This window comes from Phacochoerus africanus, chromosome 11 (assembly GCF_016906955.1).
Source record: "Phacochoerus africanus isolate WHEZ1 chromosome 11, ROS_Pafr_v1, whole genome shotgun sequence".
Classification (NCBI taxonomy): Eukaryota; Metazoa; Chordata; class Mammalia; order Artiodactyla; family Suidae; genus Phacochoerus; species Phacochoerus africanus.
Genome location: NC_062554.1, coordinates 71,011,720 through 71,032,011, shown reverse-complemented (window position 1 = coordinate 71,032,011; position 20,292 = coordinate 71,011,720). Strand labels below are relative to the sequence as shown.

General features: G+C 38.5%; 2 protein-coding genes across 5 annotated transcripts in view; one reads left to right on the top strand and one right to left on the bottom strand.

Annotated features, from left to right (window-relative positions):
• Nucleotides 1-20,292, top strand: part of MTERF1 (mitochondrial transcription termination factor 1) — a 567,546-nt gene that overhangs the window by 150,573 nt on the left and 396,681 nt on the right. The gene's annotated exons all lie outside the window — the stretch shown is intronic.
• Nucleotides 18,186-18,703, bottom strand: LOC125110521 (40S ribosomal protein S15-like). Its single transcript, XM_047751807.1, has one exon. The coding sequence runs from the start codon at nucleotides 18,654-18,656 to the stop codon at nucleotides 18,219-18,221; it is 438 nt and encodes a 145-aa protein (XP_047607763.1). The 5' UTR covers nucleotides 18,657-18,703; the 3' UTR covers nucleotides 18,186-18,218.

Genomic DNA, 20,292 nt, shown 5'->3' with positions numbered 1-20,292 from the left:
TACTTTGCCCTCTTGGAAGGACTGGCCTTCCACAAGGGAGGTATCCAGATGGGAAGTGACCTCAATTACCAAACCATGAAGTGCCACCTGGAAGGGAGGAGGAGAGTACGTTTGCAGAAAGGTAGAAGGCCATCCATCCTCGTACTTCTGCAGAGTAGAGGAAAGGGGGCCCATTTATCCTAGGCTTCACTCTGCCACCATCAGCAGCTAAGTTATTCAAGTGCTTTCAGGAAACCTGCTCTAAACCAGACATTTCCTCAGAGCAATGCTGGCAATTTCTTTTAATTAAGTTAAAGGAAGTTACTTCTTAAGTTAAAAGAAGTACTTAAGTTACTTATGCTTTGAAAACAACTTAAGCCAAATAATTTGAGATGATATGTGGCAAAGAACTTCAAGGCCTTAAAAATTTACCATTTACTCATGTCCAGTATCGATCTAGAACCCCTTTTGGGGGGAAACCTTGGCTCTGCCTGCAGTGCTGTGAGGCTCAGTTAATGTGCCATTCAGGCAAGAGTCAGGATTAGGATCTTAAATAGTCATGTTGACTATTTAACAATTTTTTTCTAATTATAAGGTAATTTATATCAATTACAGGAGATATAAGAAAATAATAAAAATAAGTCATAGTTCTGTGATTCAGAGATACTGTTGTTGAAATTTTGGAGATGTTCCTTCCATTCTTAACTGGCCATTAATAACTTTACAGGGTAGGGATCATACTGTATATATATTTAAAAATTCTGTGTCTTTTATTTATTACTAAATCAGAAATTTTTCTTATGTTATTAAATATTATTTGAAATTGTAGTTCCTGCTGTGGTGCAGCGGGTTAAGAATCCCACTGCAGATGCTTGGGTCAGCTGTGGAGTGTTGGGTCTGATCCCTGATCCAGCACAGTAGGTTAAAGGATATGGTGTTGCCACAGGTGTGGCTCTGGTTTGGATTCAGTCCCTGGCCAGGGAACTTCCATATGCTTGCAGTGGGTGTGGCCATAAAATAAAGAAGAAAAGGAAAAACTATTATTTGAAATCACACTATTTGCTGGTTGCATACTATTTCATTATAAGAATATATTATAATTTATTTACGTGATCCTTTATGGTGAAGGCTCAGATTACTTTGGTCTCTTGTGTACCGGCCTTCTGCTGATGTGCCCTTAAATTTATGAGAGATGCTATTAAAAATAGGCCTGTTGTGATGGTTAATTTTATGTGTCAGCTTGGCTGGGCTATGGTGCCAGGTTGTTTGGTCAAACACTCGTCTAGATGTTATTGTGAAGGTATTTTGTGGATGTGATTAACATTTACAACAGTTGACTGTATGTAAGGGAGATGACCCTGGATAAATGCGTGGGCTCATCCAATCAGTTGAAAGCCTTGTGAACAAAAACTGAAGTTTCCTGGAAAAGAAAGAAATCTACCCCAAGGCTATATCAGAAAATTCTGCCTTGAGTTTCCAGCCTGCTGGCCTGCCCTACAGATTTCAGACTTGCCAGCTTCCATATTCCCATGAGCCAATCCTTGAACTATATCTTCTGTTAGATTTGTTTTTCTGGAGAACTCCAATTTATACACCTGTGAAATCTGTTATCACATTTGCCTTGAGAATGTCATCAAAGACCTTGCCTATCACATAAATTTGGATACCCACAGAGGTGTTACATAAATTTTCTTAAAAATTAGTGGTAGGAAAATACCTGCTTCCACTGAATACTTGTATGCTTCCTATTCTCTGATATTGAGAAGTACACCACTGTCCTACTCCTCTTTGGGTTTAGTTCGGAAGAGGCCTGGAGCTCAGCCACAGTGGGCCAACTTATATTCTTTCAAGAAGGTCAAAATTTAGCACCGCACTTAAAATTTTCTCTGTGCTTTTATTTACTCTTATCTGTAAGGTGTGTCAATTCTTTGTGGAAAGGATAAGATGTTAAGAGTTAAGGTCTACCCTCTGTTTTTCTTTTTTAAAAATTAAAAAAAAAAAATGGAGTTCCCGTCGTGGTGCAGTGGTTAACGAATCCAACTAGAAACCATGAGGATGTGGGTTCGATCCTGGCCTTGCTCAGTGGGTTAAGGATCTGGCATTGCCGTGAGCTGTGGTGTAGGTCACAGACGCAGCTCAGATCCCGTGCTGCTGTGGCTCTGGCGTAGGCCAGACGCTACAGCTCCGATTTGACCCCTGGCCTGGGAACCTCCATATGCCGCGGGAGCGGCCCAAATAATGGCAAAAAGACACACACACACACACACAAATTTAATTAAAAATTAAAAAAGTTATTGGAGTATAGTTAGCTTACAATGTTGTGTTAATTTCAGATGTATAGCATAGTGAATCAGTTATATGTATACACATAGTCATTCCTTCTCAGATTCTTTTCCCATGTGGGTTATTACACACTGTTGAGTAGATTTCCCAGTGCTATGCAGTAGGACCTTGCTACTTATCTATTTTTATATATAGTAGTGTGCATATGTTATTACCAATGTTCTAATTTATCCCTCCCTCCAGCATTTCCCATTTGGCAACCATGTTTTGTTTTGAAATCCTTGAATCTGTTTTTGTTTTGTAAATAAGTTCTTTTGTATAATTTTTAATTAGATTCTATGTATTAGTGATCTCATATTTGTCATATGAGACACTCATATGAGAGTCGTATGATTAGTAATATGATTAGATTCCACATATTAGTGATCTCGTGATATTTGTCTTTCTCTGACATGCTTCACTTAGTATGATAATTTCTAAGTCCATCCATGTTGCTGCAGATGGCATTATTTTGTTCTTTTTAATGAGCTGTGTAATATTCCATTGTATGTATGTACCACATCTTCTTTATCCATTCTTCTGGTGATGGACCTTTAGGTTGCTTCCATGTCTTGGCTGTAAATAGTACTGCAGTGAACATTAAGGTGCATGTGTCTTTTTGAATTATGATTTTCTCTGGATAAATGTCCAGGAGTAGGATTTCTGGGTCATATGGTAGTTCTATATTTAGTTTTTTAGGGAACCTCCATACTGTTCTCCATAGTGGATACACCAATTTACATTCTCACCAACAGTGCAGGAGGGTTCCCTTTTTCCACACCCTCTCCAGCATGTATTGTTTGTAGGCAGTTTGATGATGGCCATTCTAACTGGCATGAGGTGATACCTCATTGCAGTTTTACCCTCTGTTTTTCTTTCTTTGATTTTAGGGTGAATGTTTCCCTTTCCTCTCTAGCTGAATAAAAATTATGTTTACTTTTACCCTTTTCCTAAAGACTTGACAAAAACTATGAAACAAAATCTTTTTTTCTTTTTCAATCTATATGTACATATATTTTATGCAGCTATTGTAATGGCTTCCTACAGAGCTCTATCCAGTAGGGCCAACCCTTGACTTATACCTTGGGCAGGGTCATAGGACCAGCTATCAGGCGTTTGAAGTTGGCTAAACCTGGTCAAACTGGATGAGCCTAGAGATTAGAAGGTGGGATACTGGGTGGGTTCAGTTTTTCAGTTAATCGTATGTATTAGAAAACTTTGTCTAAGAAATTTTTCTAGTGTAATTTCCACTATTTCCATTTGAAGGGCTGTTTCAACAAAGTCATTCTCTTAGTATTAAATTTTTCTACATAAAAATCTGGCTCAATGGTGGCCATTGGCAGTTTACTAAGTTTCAGATGGCACAGAAGCCATCTGAGAGATGTGAAATTCTTAGACATGTAATAACAGCTCCCAGTCCTGGCACCACGAAATATCAGCAAACCCCAGGTCTGCTTTTTGCTTCCAGTAGATTCTTTTGATTTACAGATGCATTAAAATTACATAGAAAATATAAATATCCAAAGTAAAAGGCATGTGACAGAGACTATTTTACCTGTCCAGGAATATTTTATACTTTGATGAGAAGATGATGTGGCAGCCTGGCATATTTGGAATTCTAGAAGGGAAAGAGTCAGACAGCCCTTAAAGAAAGATGTATCAAATAGAATCATCTCAATGACTAATGAATATGGTAGGTACAGTGTACCAGGAAACAGAATACTCTCATTTTCTTCTGGGAGTAAAAGTATATTTTTAAAATATTAAAAAAAAATATTTCTGTATTTATTGTTTATTCTCCCAAATGGCTATTCTCCAAAAGGCAAACATAATTTGAGTTCCAGATTTGGATTTAGCCTTAGAGTTTTCTCTAAATACCACTTGTCTGATGTTTCTTTAATACAGAGATTAAACGCAAACATAAAATTAGCTTCCTTGAAACATTCACTTTGAACTTTGCTTTTCTGCTACTGAGGAGATGATCTTTTGAACGGACGCCCTGCCACATCGACAGTACATTCAGAGCTTGGATGTGGGCCAGTCTTGCTTAGCCATTTTTCCTTATTTAGCTCGCTCAATATTATTGGCAGGTTACTTCCACCAAAACTCCTATTTTCTAAAGGATTTTTGACAACTTCAAGTAGATTCAATATCTTTCATGGGAAGTTGTGCTAACTGAGGAGAAAGACTGAAGTGCCAATTATAGCAGCAGCAGCAGCTGAGTTGTTTTTGTCTTAGTGGAAATATAAGGGAATCCTGTGCAGGCCAACATATAGGGCCTAGGATGCAATTTTTAAATTAAAACATAATTGAAAAACTCTTTCCATTACATTGTGTTCCTTTTTCTGAATGGTCTTCAAGGAACTTTTTTTTAAAAAATAGTTTCGAGTCTTTTTTTTAAATAATGGTGATTAGCATTATCATCTCCCTTTAAAATGAAGAATTTACTTTTATGATGAGCAAGGTTCTTTTCCTCTCTTTTGGCAAGTATATGAAAGTGATCAAATCTGCACTATTCTTTTCTTAACTTCTGGGAACTTGGGATTACTCTATAAGTTAAACTGTCTATTCGATGCATTCCCTAAAATGTGAAGGCTGAAAAATCCACAGCTCTTAATTTGTCATTTTGGCAGCATCACTCACTGATGAACAAAGAATTATTTCTTAAGGAGTAACATTGATTCTTGTGGGTTTTAATGCAGAAAATTACTTTTTGCAAAAGCTTGAGAGAGATTTGGAATGCCATTGACCAGACATAGGAAATGTTCTCCCATTAACACTTCACAGGTACATTTTATGATGATCCTGGCTGTAGAAGGAAAGCTTATGAATTCAGTATGGGCTATTATACAACATTTTTTGATGTTATACATAGTATGAGTAGTCCTCTTTTTAAGTAAACAGAATGTGCAATACTATAAGGCTATTAAGGTAGGGAAATAATGCATGCTATGTATTCTCCATCCTCAAAATTAATTTTTTTTTGTCTTTTTTGCCATTTCTTTGGGCCGCTCCTGCGGCACATGGAGGTTCCCAGGCTAGGGGTCGAATCGGAGCTGTAGCTGCCAGCCTACGCCAGAGCCACAGCAACGCAGGATCCGAGCCGTGTCTGCAACCTACACCACAGCTCACGGCAACGCCGGATCGTTAACCCACTGAGCAAGGGCAGGGACCGAACCCGCAACCTCATGGTTCCTAGTCGGATTTGTTAACCACTGCGCCACGACGGGAACTCCTCCATCCTCAAAATTAATTATGTATTAAGCTGTGAGGTGTAAGGAGTAAAAGTATTGTTCAGCCTTATTAGGCAGCGAAGGAGGGCAGTACCACAATAGAAGCAGTGGGTGTAAAACTGGAGATTATGGGAAATTCTATGGTTCAGGAAGGAAAATGGGTATCCAATAGCAGATAAAAGATGCTCAGATGGATGCTACATGGGAAATGTGAACTATTAAGAGGCAACTAGGATCATCAGTTAATGTTTAGTTGTTTGATTTCAATGATCATCGTTTTAATGGCCTTAGACAAAACTTTTAGGCTGACATATTATTTCTCTTACTTTTTTTCGCCATTTATAATAGAGAACAATGGGAAATTAGTAAACAGTTTAGAGATGACTTTATTAAAAATTAGTTTTTCCATCAAGTAATATCCATACACATAGTCTTTGGAAGTACCCATTCAGATTTTATTTGAATTTATGCACTACATTCTGTTGTTTAGAAACTTTTAATATTAAATTAGTTCACTTAATTAAATGCTTGATCAGCATAAGAATATTCTATTTAAAGATTGGGCAAAGTAAACAACAGTAACAATAATAGCAAATTGTCATTGGCATGAACATAATTTCATGGCTCATCGACAGCTTTTAAGAATCATTGCTTTAGGAGTTCCCATCGTGGCTCAGTGGCTAATGAACCTGACTAGTATCCATGAGGGTGCAGGTTCAATCCCTGGCTTTGCTCAGTGGGTTAAGGATCTTGCATTGCTGTGAGCTGTGGTGTAGGTCAAAGATGGGGCTCAGATCCTGTATTGCTGTGGCTGTGGTGTAGGTTGGCAGCTACAGCTCCCATTCGACCCCATATACCACCGGTGCAGCCCTAAAAAGACAAAAGACAGAAAAAGAAAGAATCATTGTTTTACACTGATCTTCTCATTGGTAGCTGTCATTTGTTGAGTGTTTACTATGTGCTAGGTATACTATAAGCTTCACTTTAATAAATCATTGTGACTGGCTGAGGCTTACAGAGTAGGTAAAATGCAAGAGACCAAATAGAGTGTAAGAGGTGGAGCTGGGTTTTTGTTCAGGTCAGCTTGGCTCCATATACTATGTATGTTTCCACCGTGGTACTCTCCATCTAGCAATTTTCATTATAGACATTTTCTTGAAATTTTATGTCAGTTTTCCTTACAATGCCTAGAAGTCAGGTACTAATGCAGGAACAAGTAACACATTTCCTTATTGCCTTCCTTGAACATTCTGTTGGCTATGTCAGACAGGACCAACTGTTTTTGGAGTTCCTGAGGAGGCTTTGATCTGAGAACTCTGCCCATACTAAGTGAAGTAAGTCAGAAAAAGAAAGACAAATACCATATGATGTCACATATCTGGAATCTAATATATGGCACAAATTAAACTTTCCACAGAAAAGAAACTCACGGACTTGGAGAACAGACTTGTGGTTGCCAAGGGGGAGATGGATGTTGTGGGATGGACTGGGAGTTTGGGGTTAGAAGATGCAAACTATTGCCTTTGGAGTGGATAAGCAATGAGATCCTGCTGTATAGCACAGGGCACTATATCCAGTCACTTGTGATGGAACATGATGGAGGACAATGTGAGAAAAAGAATGTATATATATATGTGTGTGACTGGGTCACTTTGCTGTAGAGTAGAAAATTAACAGAACACTGTAAACCAACTATAATGGAAAAAATAAAAATCATATAAAAATGAAAAAAAAAGTTCTTGGCTATATTTTCAGCCTCTGCCTTCTGACTTGGTGATAGTGACCAGAAGGGAGAACAATATCAGAGAGTCATCCACACTGGGGAGACAGGATTCTAGGAAGAGTAGAGCTGTGGAGTCTTCCTTCCTCTACCCTTCTCCTCACTGGTCAGCACAGCCTTTTCTGAGCTCTGGAGATTCTGCAGCAATGTCGTTTAGCTGACACCAGAAGCATTCCAGAGGAAGGGGAGAGCGGAATGCTTGGATTTCACATGCCATGTGAAATGTGTCATGCTGGGACTGACACAAACCATGAGGATTGGTCATAGGAAAAAGGAACAGAAAAAACTCTCTGACAGTTCAGCTGCTTGGTAGAGACCCACCCCCACCCTGCTTCCTATTCTCTTTTTACAAGAGACATTAAATAGGGATAGAGATTTGTAAAACAAAACAAAACAAAACAAATTAAAAAAAAATCCTTGGCCATGTGGCTGGCATATGCTTTTAGAATCTAGAGAAAGCTTGCATAACAAAGTTAATTTTTATGGCATAGTGAATTTTCTACTGTTTGGATAGAAGCATTCTGGCATTAGGAATTAGCAAAAAGGAAATTCTTCATGCAGTACATTAGCATCAGATTCCCTTCTTCCCTTTCTTCCCTTCCTCCCTCCCTTCTTTCTCTTTTCTCTCTCCTTCCTTTCTTCCTTTTTTAAAAAAATTAAGCACCTGGTATATTTGTATAAACACCAGTAGCTGGGGATATAAAGATAAATCAGATATTATACTGAGTAATACAATATATTAATATTATAATACATTTATTAATATGTAAATAATATACCATGATTAATATGAAATTGAACATGTGCAAATATTATGCTAGAGTAGTTCAACTTTTAATTATTATTCAATTATAGTAAATATTTGTTAAGGACACCAGGGACTAGGCATTGAGCCAGTGCTGGGTTATGGCTGTAGTTGCCCTCGAAGGTTTGAAGTATTTAAATATACTCAGAGATCACAAACCTGTGATCAGGCATTTACAGTGCAGCATGGTCAATACTAAATCTCATTCTTTCAATGAATAAATTTCATTGCCTACTAAATGCCAAGCCTTCCTTAAGAGAGGTTGAGATGAGTTCACGGAGACGATCTCTTTGGAACTGGACTTTAGAGATGGGGGGAAAAGAGCATTCACTTCTGAGAGGGGAGAGTGATGTTGTAAACATTTGATATTTTAGGAAGAAAATAATAATGGTAGCAATAACAATAGCTAACCTTATTTTAATATTTAATTTGTGCCAGGTACTGTTCTAAATGCTTGGCATATGCTTTATTAACTCAAGGGTTCCACATGTCATCTCTATAGTTTGGATATTATTGCCATTTTACATGTGAGGAAATTGAGGCACAGAAGTTAAATGACTTGCCCCAAACTGTATAGCTAGTAAGGGATGAATCGAGGATTCAAACTCAGATAGTGCAGCTTGCTGTAAGCAAAGTCAAAGTAGGGAAAAGTTGTGAGTAGAAAACAGCAAGGAGTGCAGATTAAGGTTGGTGTGGAGGAGGTACAGGAAATTAATGCGCAAGGCAACTGGGGCTGAATTATACAAGGCCCTGAGAGCCAGATTGTGAATATGAATTTCCTCTTGCAGATAGAGGGTAACCGCAGAAGGTTTTTGAACAGGGAGTACTGTGATCTGAGCTGCGCTTCAGAAGGCTTGGCCTGAAACACGGTGTGAAATGAGGGATGACAAGGCAGGAAGAGAAGTTAGGGATGGATTGTGGGAATAGGTGGGAATGAGGCTCAGTGATAGCAAGGAGAGAGTTATTAAAAGGGAGGGGGGCATTTACCGGGTTTAGGAACTCAATAGGATGCTGAGGTATCATGTTAGCCTTTGGCCTATGACAGGCAGTGGTCATAAAGGGTTAAATGAATATGCCTGCTATGGAAATTTCTTGGGCATTAACATTTTCCACTCTTCGGTGGTTGTATCGAATGCCCTTGTGATGGAAGAAAAAGAACAAACATCAAAAGTACCTTTTAACTTCACAATTCTTTCTAAATTTCTTTAAACTTATAGGCTATACTGCTGATTTGTAGACTTCAAAGTACACAGAAGGATCAGGGTCAGATTGAAAAATTACTTCTTACAGTTTGATAAAATATGCATGTGAATCCTATGACCTGCCACTGAAATTATTCATGTCTTAATGTAACTTTGTAACACTAATTGTACTGTTTAGGGTCTCTTTTCCCCTGTCGTAGAGCTTTTTCACTGTAAGTTCTGGCAAATTTTTGCTTATCATTTACGCTGTACTTTACAGGTTCCATAAATTGTTTATAGTTGAAAAATATCAAGTGTTTTTTTTTTGGAGGAATTATGGCAAGACAACTAAACTTAAATGTGTTCCTATGAGCAATGATTGGGAGTTTTGTATTCAACTTGCTGTTAGTTTTTAAATATTCTTTTAGTAACTATTGCCTAATGAGAACACCATCTCAGCATATTACATCTGTGATAATTTTTCTTTACGGTTAAAGAAACTTTACAGTTTTTCTACTCTTTTCCAAATGGGAGTTACTCCCCTCCTTCCTCCCATGTGAAGGAAGGAATTTAAGAAAATTGAGAACTGAGGCTTTTCCCACAAACTCACCAGGTTTTCCTGGTTTTCACATATTTGTGAGATTCCATTGATAATAATTTTAGAATTTCTGTCCTTTTCTAGATTAAAATTTTGTATCTTAGGAATTCCCTGGTGGTCTGGTGGTTAGGACTTGGTGCTTTTACCATTGCAGCCAAAAAAAAAAAAGGTTATCTTTTATTTTATAGATTAAAATTTTGTTGGAATTAATAGCAATATACCATTTGATGTGCTGAACATTTCTACTCTGCAGTTTTTAGATAGATATTGGTCATTTGCAGTTGTCCTTTTGGATTTGAATGCTGATCTTCAAAAGTTCTTAAAGCATTCTTTAATTCTTGTCTTTAATTCTTTAATTCTTGTCAAGTATGTAATGTCTACATAATTATTTTTAACAGTCTCCTTGACTTTTCCAGTGGTTTGAGGTAGTATTGTGAAACTGTTAAGAAAATAGAGTTGGAGTTTTAACATTGCTTCTTGAGCTTCAATGTGTATTTGAATTGCTAGAGAATCTTTGTAAAGGGCAACTATGACCAACATGTCCTTTTTTATGATTTTTATTTTTTTCCATTATAGCTGGTTTATAGTGTTCTGTCAATTTTCTACTGTACAGCATGGTGACCCAGTTATACATACATGTAAACAGTCTTTTTTCTCACATTATCATGCTCCATCATAAGTGACCAGACATAATTCCCAGTTTTTTTTTTCTTCTGTATCTGCAGTATATGGAAGTTCCTGGAACAGGGATTGAATCTGAGCTTCAGCTATGGCAAGCCTGCATCTTTAACCCATTGCACAGGGCCAGGGATCGAACCTGCCACTCTGGAGCGACCTGGGCCACTGCAGAGACAATGCTGTATCCTTAACCTGCTGCATCACAGCAGGAACTCTGAAATTCTGCTTTCTAATAATTTGGTCTTCTTCTGTGTGTGAATTTGAGCCAATCACTTAGTTCATTTTCCTCTTTTGCCACTTATCATAGGAAGGCTGTGAGGATTAAGTGAGAAAGTATATACAAATAGCCTGGCACATTGAAGATATTTATGTAAATAGTAGCTACCTACTACTCTAAATAAACCACTGTTATTTACCATTGCTTTTACAAGTAGAATATAATTTTAAGACCTTGATGAGAAGGCAGAATTTTACGTGGTGAACTAAATCTGGTCTTGAAACAAAAGTCCTTAGTTGAAGTTTTGTTTCTTCCATGTATTGCTATGGGACCACAGATGGGTCATTTCATCTCATTTTCATGTGTTGTAGTTATAAAATGAGGGAGGATTGGGCTAGAGATTTGTGAGGTATCTTTCAGCTTGAATCAGTGATTTTATAATCATTCAACGAAGTATACTATTCTGTTTTTTAAAATGTTGTCATAGAGGGAGTTCCCATTGTGGCTCAGTGGGTTTAGAACCTGACTAGTATCCATGAGGATGCGGGTTTAATCCATAGCTTCACTCAGTGGATTAAGGATACGGCGTTGGTGTGGCTGTGGTGTAGGCTGGAGGCTGTAGCTCTGATTTGACCCCTAGCCTGGGAACTTCCATATGCCGTGAGTGGTGCCCTAAAAAAAGGCAAAAAAAAAAGTTGACATAGAGTAAGTCATGTGTTTGTTTCTTCTGCCTTTAAATTTCATTGGATTTAAATTATACTTCAAAAGTTCCCACTAATTTCTCTCCTTGCCCCCCTGCCTGTGTGTTGGTTGTTGTTTTGACAAAGAATTACAGAAGTCTCTTGGGGCTTTGAAATGAAGCTGCAGACAATTCTGAAGTATCAAAGGAAAGCTCATTGAGAATGCTAGAGAAACCATAGTATAAATGAAGACAAAAATTGCCTTTAGCTTCTTTGTAAATATTCATATCTGAATTATTATTATAGCTTATGAAATCATTCAGAATAATGCTCCCCCAGTTACTTGGATAATTGTCTAGAGCTTGCCTCCAAATTTCAATCTTAGAAAAGACGAACCTCAGATATTCCAATCCTAACTACTAGCACATTTGGAAAATTATATTAAATTATTTAGCATGCTAGAGGTATCAAATGTAAATGGTATCTCCAAAGGGAAAAGATGTTTATTAAGAAAATAAATTGCTACATGTACAGGCATTTGGGAAAATATCTATTGTACAAGATTTGTTAGTCATCAAAATTTTCTTTAGCTGCATTATCAGCTTTAGGGTATAAACATGACTTTGTAGTTGTGAATAAATAGAAGTTTGAAAATGGAAGATAGGAGAGTTGAATTTTTATTAATATGGAAATATTCCTGTCCATTTCCAAAAAGATTTTGAAGTAGTTGCAAGCTTTATTGAAAATGCAGCATTGACAAAGACATGGTGAGATGGCTACTGTTACACACTGCCAGTAGGAGTGCAAATTTGTATGACCTTTCTGGGGAGCAACTTGTCAATATTTCTTAATCTTAAAAAGATTCATGTTCTTTGATATAATCATTCTACTTTTAAGTTTCAGTCATAAGGAATTAAAATAAAATGAGAATGTGTTTGAGGGTTTTAATCACATTATTTATAATAGTGATGTTAGACTGTTAAGTTCTGTGGGGACAGTGATTATGCCTGTTTGGGCTCATTATTATATAGTCTCAGTACATATTTAGTGAATAAATAAACCTAAATGTTCAATAATGGGGAAATGGTTAAATAAAGAGGGCGTATCACATGCGGTAAAATATTATATAACCATTAAAATGTGCTTATGAGAAGTTTTAAATTGTATGTAAAATATTCATTTAAAAAGCAAGATAAAACCCTGCCTATACAGTGTGAGAATAACTGTATAAAAATGCATATGTATAAAATGAAGACTGAAAGTAAAGGCTTTAAAATGTCAGTAGTACTCATGTCTGAATGTTGGGTTGATAGGTGGAATAAAAAGGAATGAAGTACTAATATAGGCTGCAACATGGATGGACCTTTAAAACATGCTAAGTGGAAAAAGTCAGATGCAAAAGACTACATGTTCTGATTCTACATGAAATATTCAGAAAAGACAAGTCTGTGGAGGGGAAAAAGTAGATTAGGTTGCCAGAGCCTGGGGGTAAGAATGGCAAGTAATTGTAAATGAGTATGAGAGATCTCACTGAGGTGATGAAAATGTCCTAAAACTGGAAGATTGTGATGGTTACACAACTTGGCAAACTTATTAAAAGTAATCTTTCAAATGTGTACATAAAATTGAAGACTTTTACGATAGGTATTTTAATGCAATTAAAAAAAACAATGGTATAGGATCAGTAAAAATCCACATAGCGTGAGAATATAAAAGTCATTTATAGAAAGAATAAATACCAAAATATCTACAAAAAGCAGGTGTCGTGTGTGTGAGGGGAAACTGCTTGTCTTGCTTTATAACAGAAAAAACTTGCTTTTTCATTTATATGGATTAAGTAATTCTTTATGGAAAAAATGAGTCTGAGATAGTTCAAAAATTGTTCCAAGATACTTCTGTTATGGAACAAGCATTTGCAGCTTCATTTAATGTGAAATTCCTGCAGTGCCACCCATATCATATGAATTTCAGTACCTGATTATTATTCCTATTGTAGGTTTCCTGCTCTGGTTAAGAACACAGCCCTAGGTTTCCGCTGGGGAAAGGAGATTCCTTTGATCAGGATCGCATTTTCCCAGCACTTCCCAGCCCACGTGACTCTCCAATGGAGATTTCCCCCGGGAAGTGTTTTTTTTTCCAAGTCTGAAAAACTCTTCTTTGCTCAATAGTTCTTTAGTTCAATTCGTAGTGAAGTTAGTAGTTTAGGGGGAAAAAAAAGCCTTTTGAGTTGTTAGCGTGTTTATCGATATGACAAGTTGTCCTGGCCTCTGTTGGTGAAACAGAGAGAAGTAACAACAGCTGAGGGCCCAGGCAGGGCAGATGGCAGGCAAAAACCAGACCAGGCTCTCTTCCTCTGAGGCACTGTGGGGGGCTTGAGTTACCACGGTAGGGATCTGCCTCCCCTTCGTGCTTTCCCAATTACAATATGCCCAGCTATAGGATTTCCTCTGCTCTACAAACATTGGCATTTCCCCCACTGTTGCTTTGAACAAGGCACTCTAATGTAATAGGAGATCTCAATTTGAACAGCAGAGATTGATTTTACCGTTGTTGCAAAAGGATGGTAGGTAAGTGATCCCCTAATGCCTGGACCCTTTAATGAGCCGGCGTCTCAGCTTTCTGGAGGGTGTCAACTGCCACTGGGAAAGCACAGAAATGGAACTACTTTTACAAAAGAAAAAAGGAAGAACTTGCCTTTCTTTGACCATTTAACTGTTATTTTAAACCGAAGTTTACTCTTACTGTAGCCTTGTGTTCCTAATTATAAAGGCCAGACCCCTTACATCAATCTCATGGAGAGCAGTGTGGGCCAGGAGAGGACTGGACTCAGACTAGTAGACTCAGCCTGGAGATAGATCTTCAGGTTTCTCAGTTTAGTTTCAAGAGATTTTTGGGCTTTTTTGGGGGGAGCGGGGGAGAGTGTATTCACTTCTCTTTGTTTGCAGTGTTATAACTCTACTGTAAGGATACTATTTCCTTTCTCTTACTCCTCAATGCTCAGCATTTTCTTTAGACCCTCAGTATTGCCTGGTGATTTCTTACTGGCAGTTACTGTATATCTGTGCCTGAGGACTTGTTTTTTTCTGGAACAAAGGATAAAGGATTAGGGAATCAACATGTAACCCTCCCAATAATGACTCTCAGGAGTTGATATATAAATACCCCTGTTCCCTTGCCCCATGGGTGGATTATTTGGAACCGTGCATTCTACTCCATTTCTAGAATTTCCCTGTAGGATTAAACGCCAGGTAGTTGCTCTCCATGGTAGCAGGGTTAAGAGCACACCTTATGTTGACTGCTTCTCTTCCCTGGATCACTTTCCACTTCTTTACCTGTGTTCCCTGCTCCTACCAAAAATACCCCCTGCATAGCAATCCTTTTCTCGGGGCCTACTTCTGGGAGAACCTAAATGAAGACAGGCCCAAGCTCACTTTGAAGTATGAAGTTGAGTTAGGGGCAAAGTTGGAGCTCTGAGTTCTCTAGAGGATTGCCCTCATTCTCCATAGTGTTGTAAGAACCTGAGTTTAGCTACATTGTGACTTGTAGTTCTTTGTGGCTTGGTTGGATGCCCAACCACCATATCTAAGATATTTTTGTGGCAAATCTGTTTCAAATTCCCAATAACCCATTAGCTACCTATATTATTTCAATCATGTTTTTGAAACAAAACAAAACAAAAAAACTTTACTTTTTCAAAAACCTCAGAATTAATGTGAAATTTGGACATGACTAGGAGCCATGGTCATATTGAAGTGGGTAAAAAGCATTTAAAATGATTACTTTTAGGAAATAATATGACAATTTCCAGATTAACTGGAACAGAACTCAGGGTAGAATTTCCAGATAATTTCTGCTCTTCTTGTATTTTATCTCTTCATTCCACGGTCATTTATTGGTTGCTCACTATGAACCATGCACTAGCCTTAGCTCTGTGAATGTCAAAATAAAAGCATAGCCCCTGTTCTTATGAGTCCATGGTCTGATGGGAAGACTGACAAGTAGACAATTACACTAAGAGTGGGGTAAGTGCTGCGGCTGAGAGAGAAGCAATGATGCTGTTATATTGGGCTCTACTTGTATATCAAATTTAGACTGTAAGCATCTCAGTGGATGACTAGGTGTTGGCCATATTTATTGTTGTTTCCTCAGAGCTTAGTACAGTGCCCGGCCTATACAAGTTTCTTTTGTTTGTTTATTTTTGTGAATTGAAACCATTTTTTAACTAAGGTTAGATCAAAGTGAAGTGAGTTGGCCATGAAGTTTAGATGGACCTTTTCTGTACATGAGATGAGTGACTCTGGTCTGAATGAATTCCTCCAAACTTTTTTTGACACTCTTGAGCTTGGGATAAAGAGGAGGCACCAGGAAAAACAAACAAACAAACAAACTTCCAAGGAGGACACTGCTTTCAGGAAAGAGAATTCTAGAACCTACCTATACTTATAGGGGCAGAAAAATAGGATTGGGAATGGGGAGGCCTGAGCTGGAGCCCTGGCTTCTCTGCTAATTATCTTTATGATCTCATACAATTCATGCAGTCTCTCTGACCACAACTTTCCTCATTTATAAAATGTAAATAAAATAAATATCCTGCCCCCTTCTGTCACAGAGCTCTTATGAAGATATGAAAAGGCTTTATGAACTATAAAATACTGTATAGGTATTAATTATTTGAACTATATATTACAGTGAGGCTTGCTACTTAGGGAAGGGAAGACAAGTTCCCTGGTGCAGATTCCAGAGGCCCCAAGTTCAATTTCTCAGAGAATTTTTATTGGGCATTGAGCTGGGCCTTTAGAAACTGATTCCTTCAAAGAGAATGGTTCATTTCATTTTATGAGACTGTATCTCTTGGTCTTCTGGGAGGAAGTAATAATGGCCTACTCTTAGACACAATGAAAAGAATTTCTATGTGAGATTAGGATCCAGGAAAACCACGACTTGGGGTAAGGAGAAGAGTTCTGGAGTGAGGTTTGAGGATGTGGCTGAGACTATTTTTCAAGCAAAGTCAACCCAGTCAGGTTTGTTTCCTAAAGACCTTTCCCAGGTTGATTTCTTGCTCCAAATGAGCCCCTATATAAAGTATAATTTAAGGCTGAAACACTTTCAAAAAATCTGAAAAGAGTCAAATTAAAAAAGAAAAAGGGTCAACCCAGCAGTGTGGCTTCTCTAAAGTTTCTAGACTGCTTCTCCCCTGTTAAAACAGCTATCCATTTAAGGGGTACCATGATGTTGCTCTGACTTTAAATTTAGACTTGGGAAAGTTAAAAGCTGTGCAACCTGATCTGAATAGAAATGTGGTCACAAAGCGTAAAGAAAGTCAATGAAAACAGGATTTTAATATTTTAGAAGCCATTTCCTCTGCTGCATTGGAAATTCAAATAGAACAGTGTGAGGGCATGGAAATTGGAAGCAGAATATGAAACCTACCAGGACAGAAATGTGAAACCGATGTGCCTGTTTTCACTGTCCATTGTCAATAAAGAAGTGTTAGTAAGCAGCTCAAATATGGGAAGCCCTCCTTTTCTGTATTAATATCAAGGTGAAGTTTTAAAATTGGGCAATTTTGGCTTAGCTTTCATGCTGTTAAATGTTTATGTATTAAAACGTATCCTTGGAAGATGTCTGGGAACCCTTTGGTTATTTCAAATCACTTTCATGCTCACATTTGTTTCCCATTATATGATTCCTCAGATTTAATTATTTTTTTCTATTGTTCATTTTCTCATTGTAAAATAATTAATGTATTTATTTAATTTTACTTCCTCCATTTTATTTTCCCCCTTTCTTTTAGATGTGTCTAAAATGTGGCTACTACCCAGAAACACCTAAGTGGAGAGAGTGATTCTTAATGCTGAGAGATCAGTAAAATCACTTTTCCTTTGATTCAGAAAATAAGGCTGTCAGTTTTATAGGTGAAAGTGTATGTTTGAAATCTGACAAAAATGCCAACATAGGACATCAAACTGTAGGCCAGGAACTCTCCTGTCGAGTGGATCCTCCAGTGATGTGCTAAGGAGTGCACTGGCTGGAAAGCATTCCACCAACACAGATCCCTCAAGGTGATTAATTGCCTGATGTGTCTGCTTGGTGCTTTGAACTTGAAAAGCCCAATGTAAATACAAAGTATATCATGATGGGGATGGTGGTGAGGATGCTAATGACAGGATGATAGATCAGAACCTTAGCAAAATGTGACTTTAAGCACTTTAACAGAGTTTAACATTTTTTCCCCCTTCTTCTTGACACAAGTAAATAATGTTTGAATTCAAGCAGGAATTCACTAGGTTTGCTTCTAGTGTGGCATGTTGCTTTACTCCCATTCACGATTCTTAGCTTTTCACACATGGTACATGAATTTTTGTTTCCCATCTCTACATCTGCTTCTCCATCTCTCTAGCTGCCATTAACAGCTAGAAAAAAGAATCCATAAAACTATATAACCTATAGTTATCTCTCAATAGACTTAACAGGCCACACCTTAAAAGAGTCTCTTCTCTTGAATATATTGTGCAACCAAATGCTTTGCACCTCTCCCCCCGCCTTCCAGTCAATTTGCAGCCTAAGGCCGTTGTAATCCATCGTTGACAGATATGTTTAATGAGCCTGGTTTTCAGCATTTGTAGTTGAGGGAATGCGGGTTAGGTTTTAGGTTATTTCACATCTTTTTGTTTTGTTTTGTTTTGTTTTGTTTTTTGTTTGTTTGTTTTACTAGAGAAGGCTGCCTTTATTGGCCAGCAGGCTACTACTTGAGGGGGATGAAGCGGGAGGAGTGCGTGGCCCCGATACCAGGCCGGCCATGCTTCACAGGCTTGTACGTGATGGAGAATTCGCCTAGGTAGTGTCCAGTCATCTCAGGCTTGATCTCCACCTGGTTGAAGGTCTTGCCATTGTAGACGCCTACCATGCTGCCCACCATCTCGGGCAGGATGATCATGTCTCGCAGGTGCGTCTTCACTACCTCTGGCTTCTCCATGGGTGGCGCCTCCTTCTTGGCCTTGCGCAGGCGCTTGAGCAGCGAGTGCTGCTTCCTCCTCAGACCTCGGTTCAGCCGCCGCCGCTGCCGTGCGCTGTACAGCTGCATCAGCTGCTCGTAAGACATGTCCAGCAGCTGGTCGAGGTCCACGCCGCGGTAGGTGAACTTGCGGAAGGTCCGCTTCTTCTTCTGCTCTACTTCCGCCATCCCGTCGGCTCTTCGGTAAGGAACACTCCCGCTACGCCTGCGTAGTTATCGCGCCTATTTCACATCTTGATTAATAATCTTGGAGGAGGCTTCAGCATGCTAATGGAATGAAATTTGCTATGTGAACAAAGCTTGAAGACATTACAAAGAGAAGAAAGCAGCTTAGAAAGGCCAGCATGGGGTGGACAGGTGGGAAAACATCATGCGAGCTGCCCTTGGCCCTGCTCTGCTGAGAGGCTGTTGGAGCACGGGCTTGGAGGGAGCCAGAGAGTCAGACCCTTTCTTGGGGTTGCCATGCTATATCTGGAGGGCTGCAGCTTGCGTGGCTGCTTAACACAGAGCTCTTGTGCAATATGTTACACACTGTTAGTTCATGCCATATTGGGGAAATAATCAGAAACATAGGTTTTCCACATGAAGGAGGAAACCAGAATGTAGCAGTGCTCAAACAGACCCAGAGGCAGCACCTACTCATGGGGTGGGCTGTTGGGAAGTGTTTCATGGACAGGCTTCACCATGCACACCAGGAAACTCCTTGCTCTGGCCACCTGAATTAATCCTCTAACCTATTAAACTGCTTCTAGAACTGTTCCTCTACTGAAGGAGAAATGCAACTGAAATCTTTCTCCAGCTGGAAGCACTCTCTAATGATCTGAAAGGCAGAAATTCTTAACTTGATGTTCCCTTTAGTTCATGAACCTGTTTTAATGGAGTTAGTAGAAGCTGTGTACTCTGACTTCCCTTCTTTTGGTGAAAAAAATGCTTTCCCTGTGTTAAATTAATTAAACCAGGAAGCCTTTAGACTGAGGTGGTTCTAATGCCTTGGTGATCTATGAAAGCAAACCAAAATGTAAGCCTGTAAATATCTCAGGGTTACAAAATCAAAATGCTAAGGACAGCCAGTCACAAACAGGCTGTAGCCAATCAAATAATTTCCTTTATTTGCTTCTACACTTTCTCTATACGTCTTTCCCCTGGTTCCTGTTGGCAGAACACTCCTAAACACCTCCAGTTTGGAACTGCCCAATTTTAATCAATTTTTGCTCAAATAAATTCTTAAAGATTTTAATGTTCCTCAGCTTGTCTTTTGACACCTTCAAGATGTGTTCCCCCATTGTCTTGATTTGTGTGAGGAGGACTGGTGAGCTGGTATCAAGTGAAAATGAGACTAGAGAGCATCCAGGGAGGCTAATTGATTCTGTCATTTTACTCTTGCTTTCCAGTGGTAACTTTCTTTTTTTAAAAATTTTAAATGATTTTTATTTTTTCCATTATAGTTGGTTTACAGTGTTCTGTCAGTTTTCTACTGTACAGCAAAGTGACCCAGTCACACATACATATATACATTCTTTTTCTCACATTATCCTCCATCATGCTCCATCATAAGCGACTAGATATAGTTCCCAGTGCTATACAGCAGCATCTCATTGCTTATCCATTCCAAAGGCAATGGATTGCCTCTATTAATCCAGATTCCCAGTTCATCCCACCCCTCCCACTCCCCCTTGGCAACCACAAGTCTGTTCTCCAAGTCTCCAGTGGTGACTTTCAAGAAAAGAATAAATTACAGTTTTAGAGCAGGAAAGGAAGTTAGAGATGGAGTCAAAGTCCTTCTTTTATAGATAAGAAATTTGAG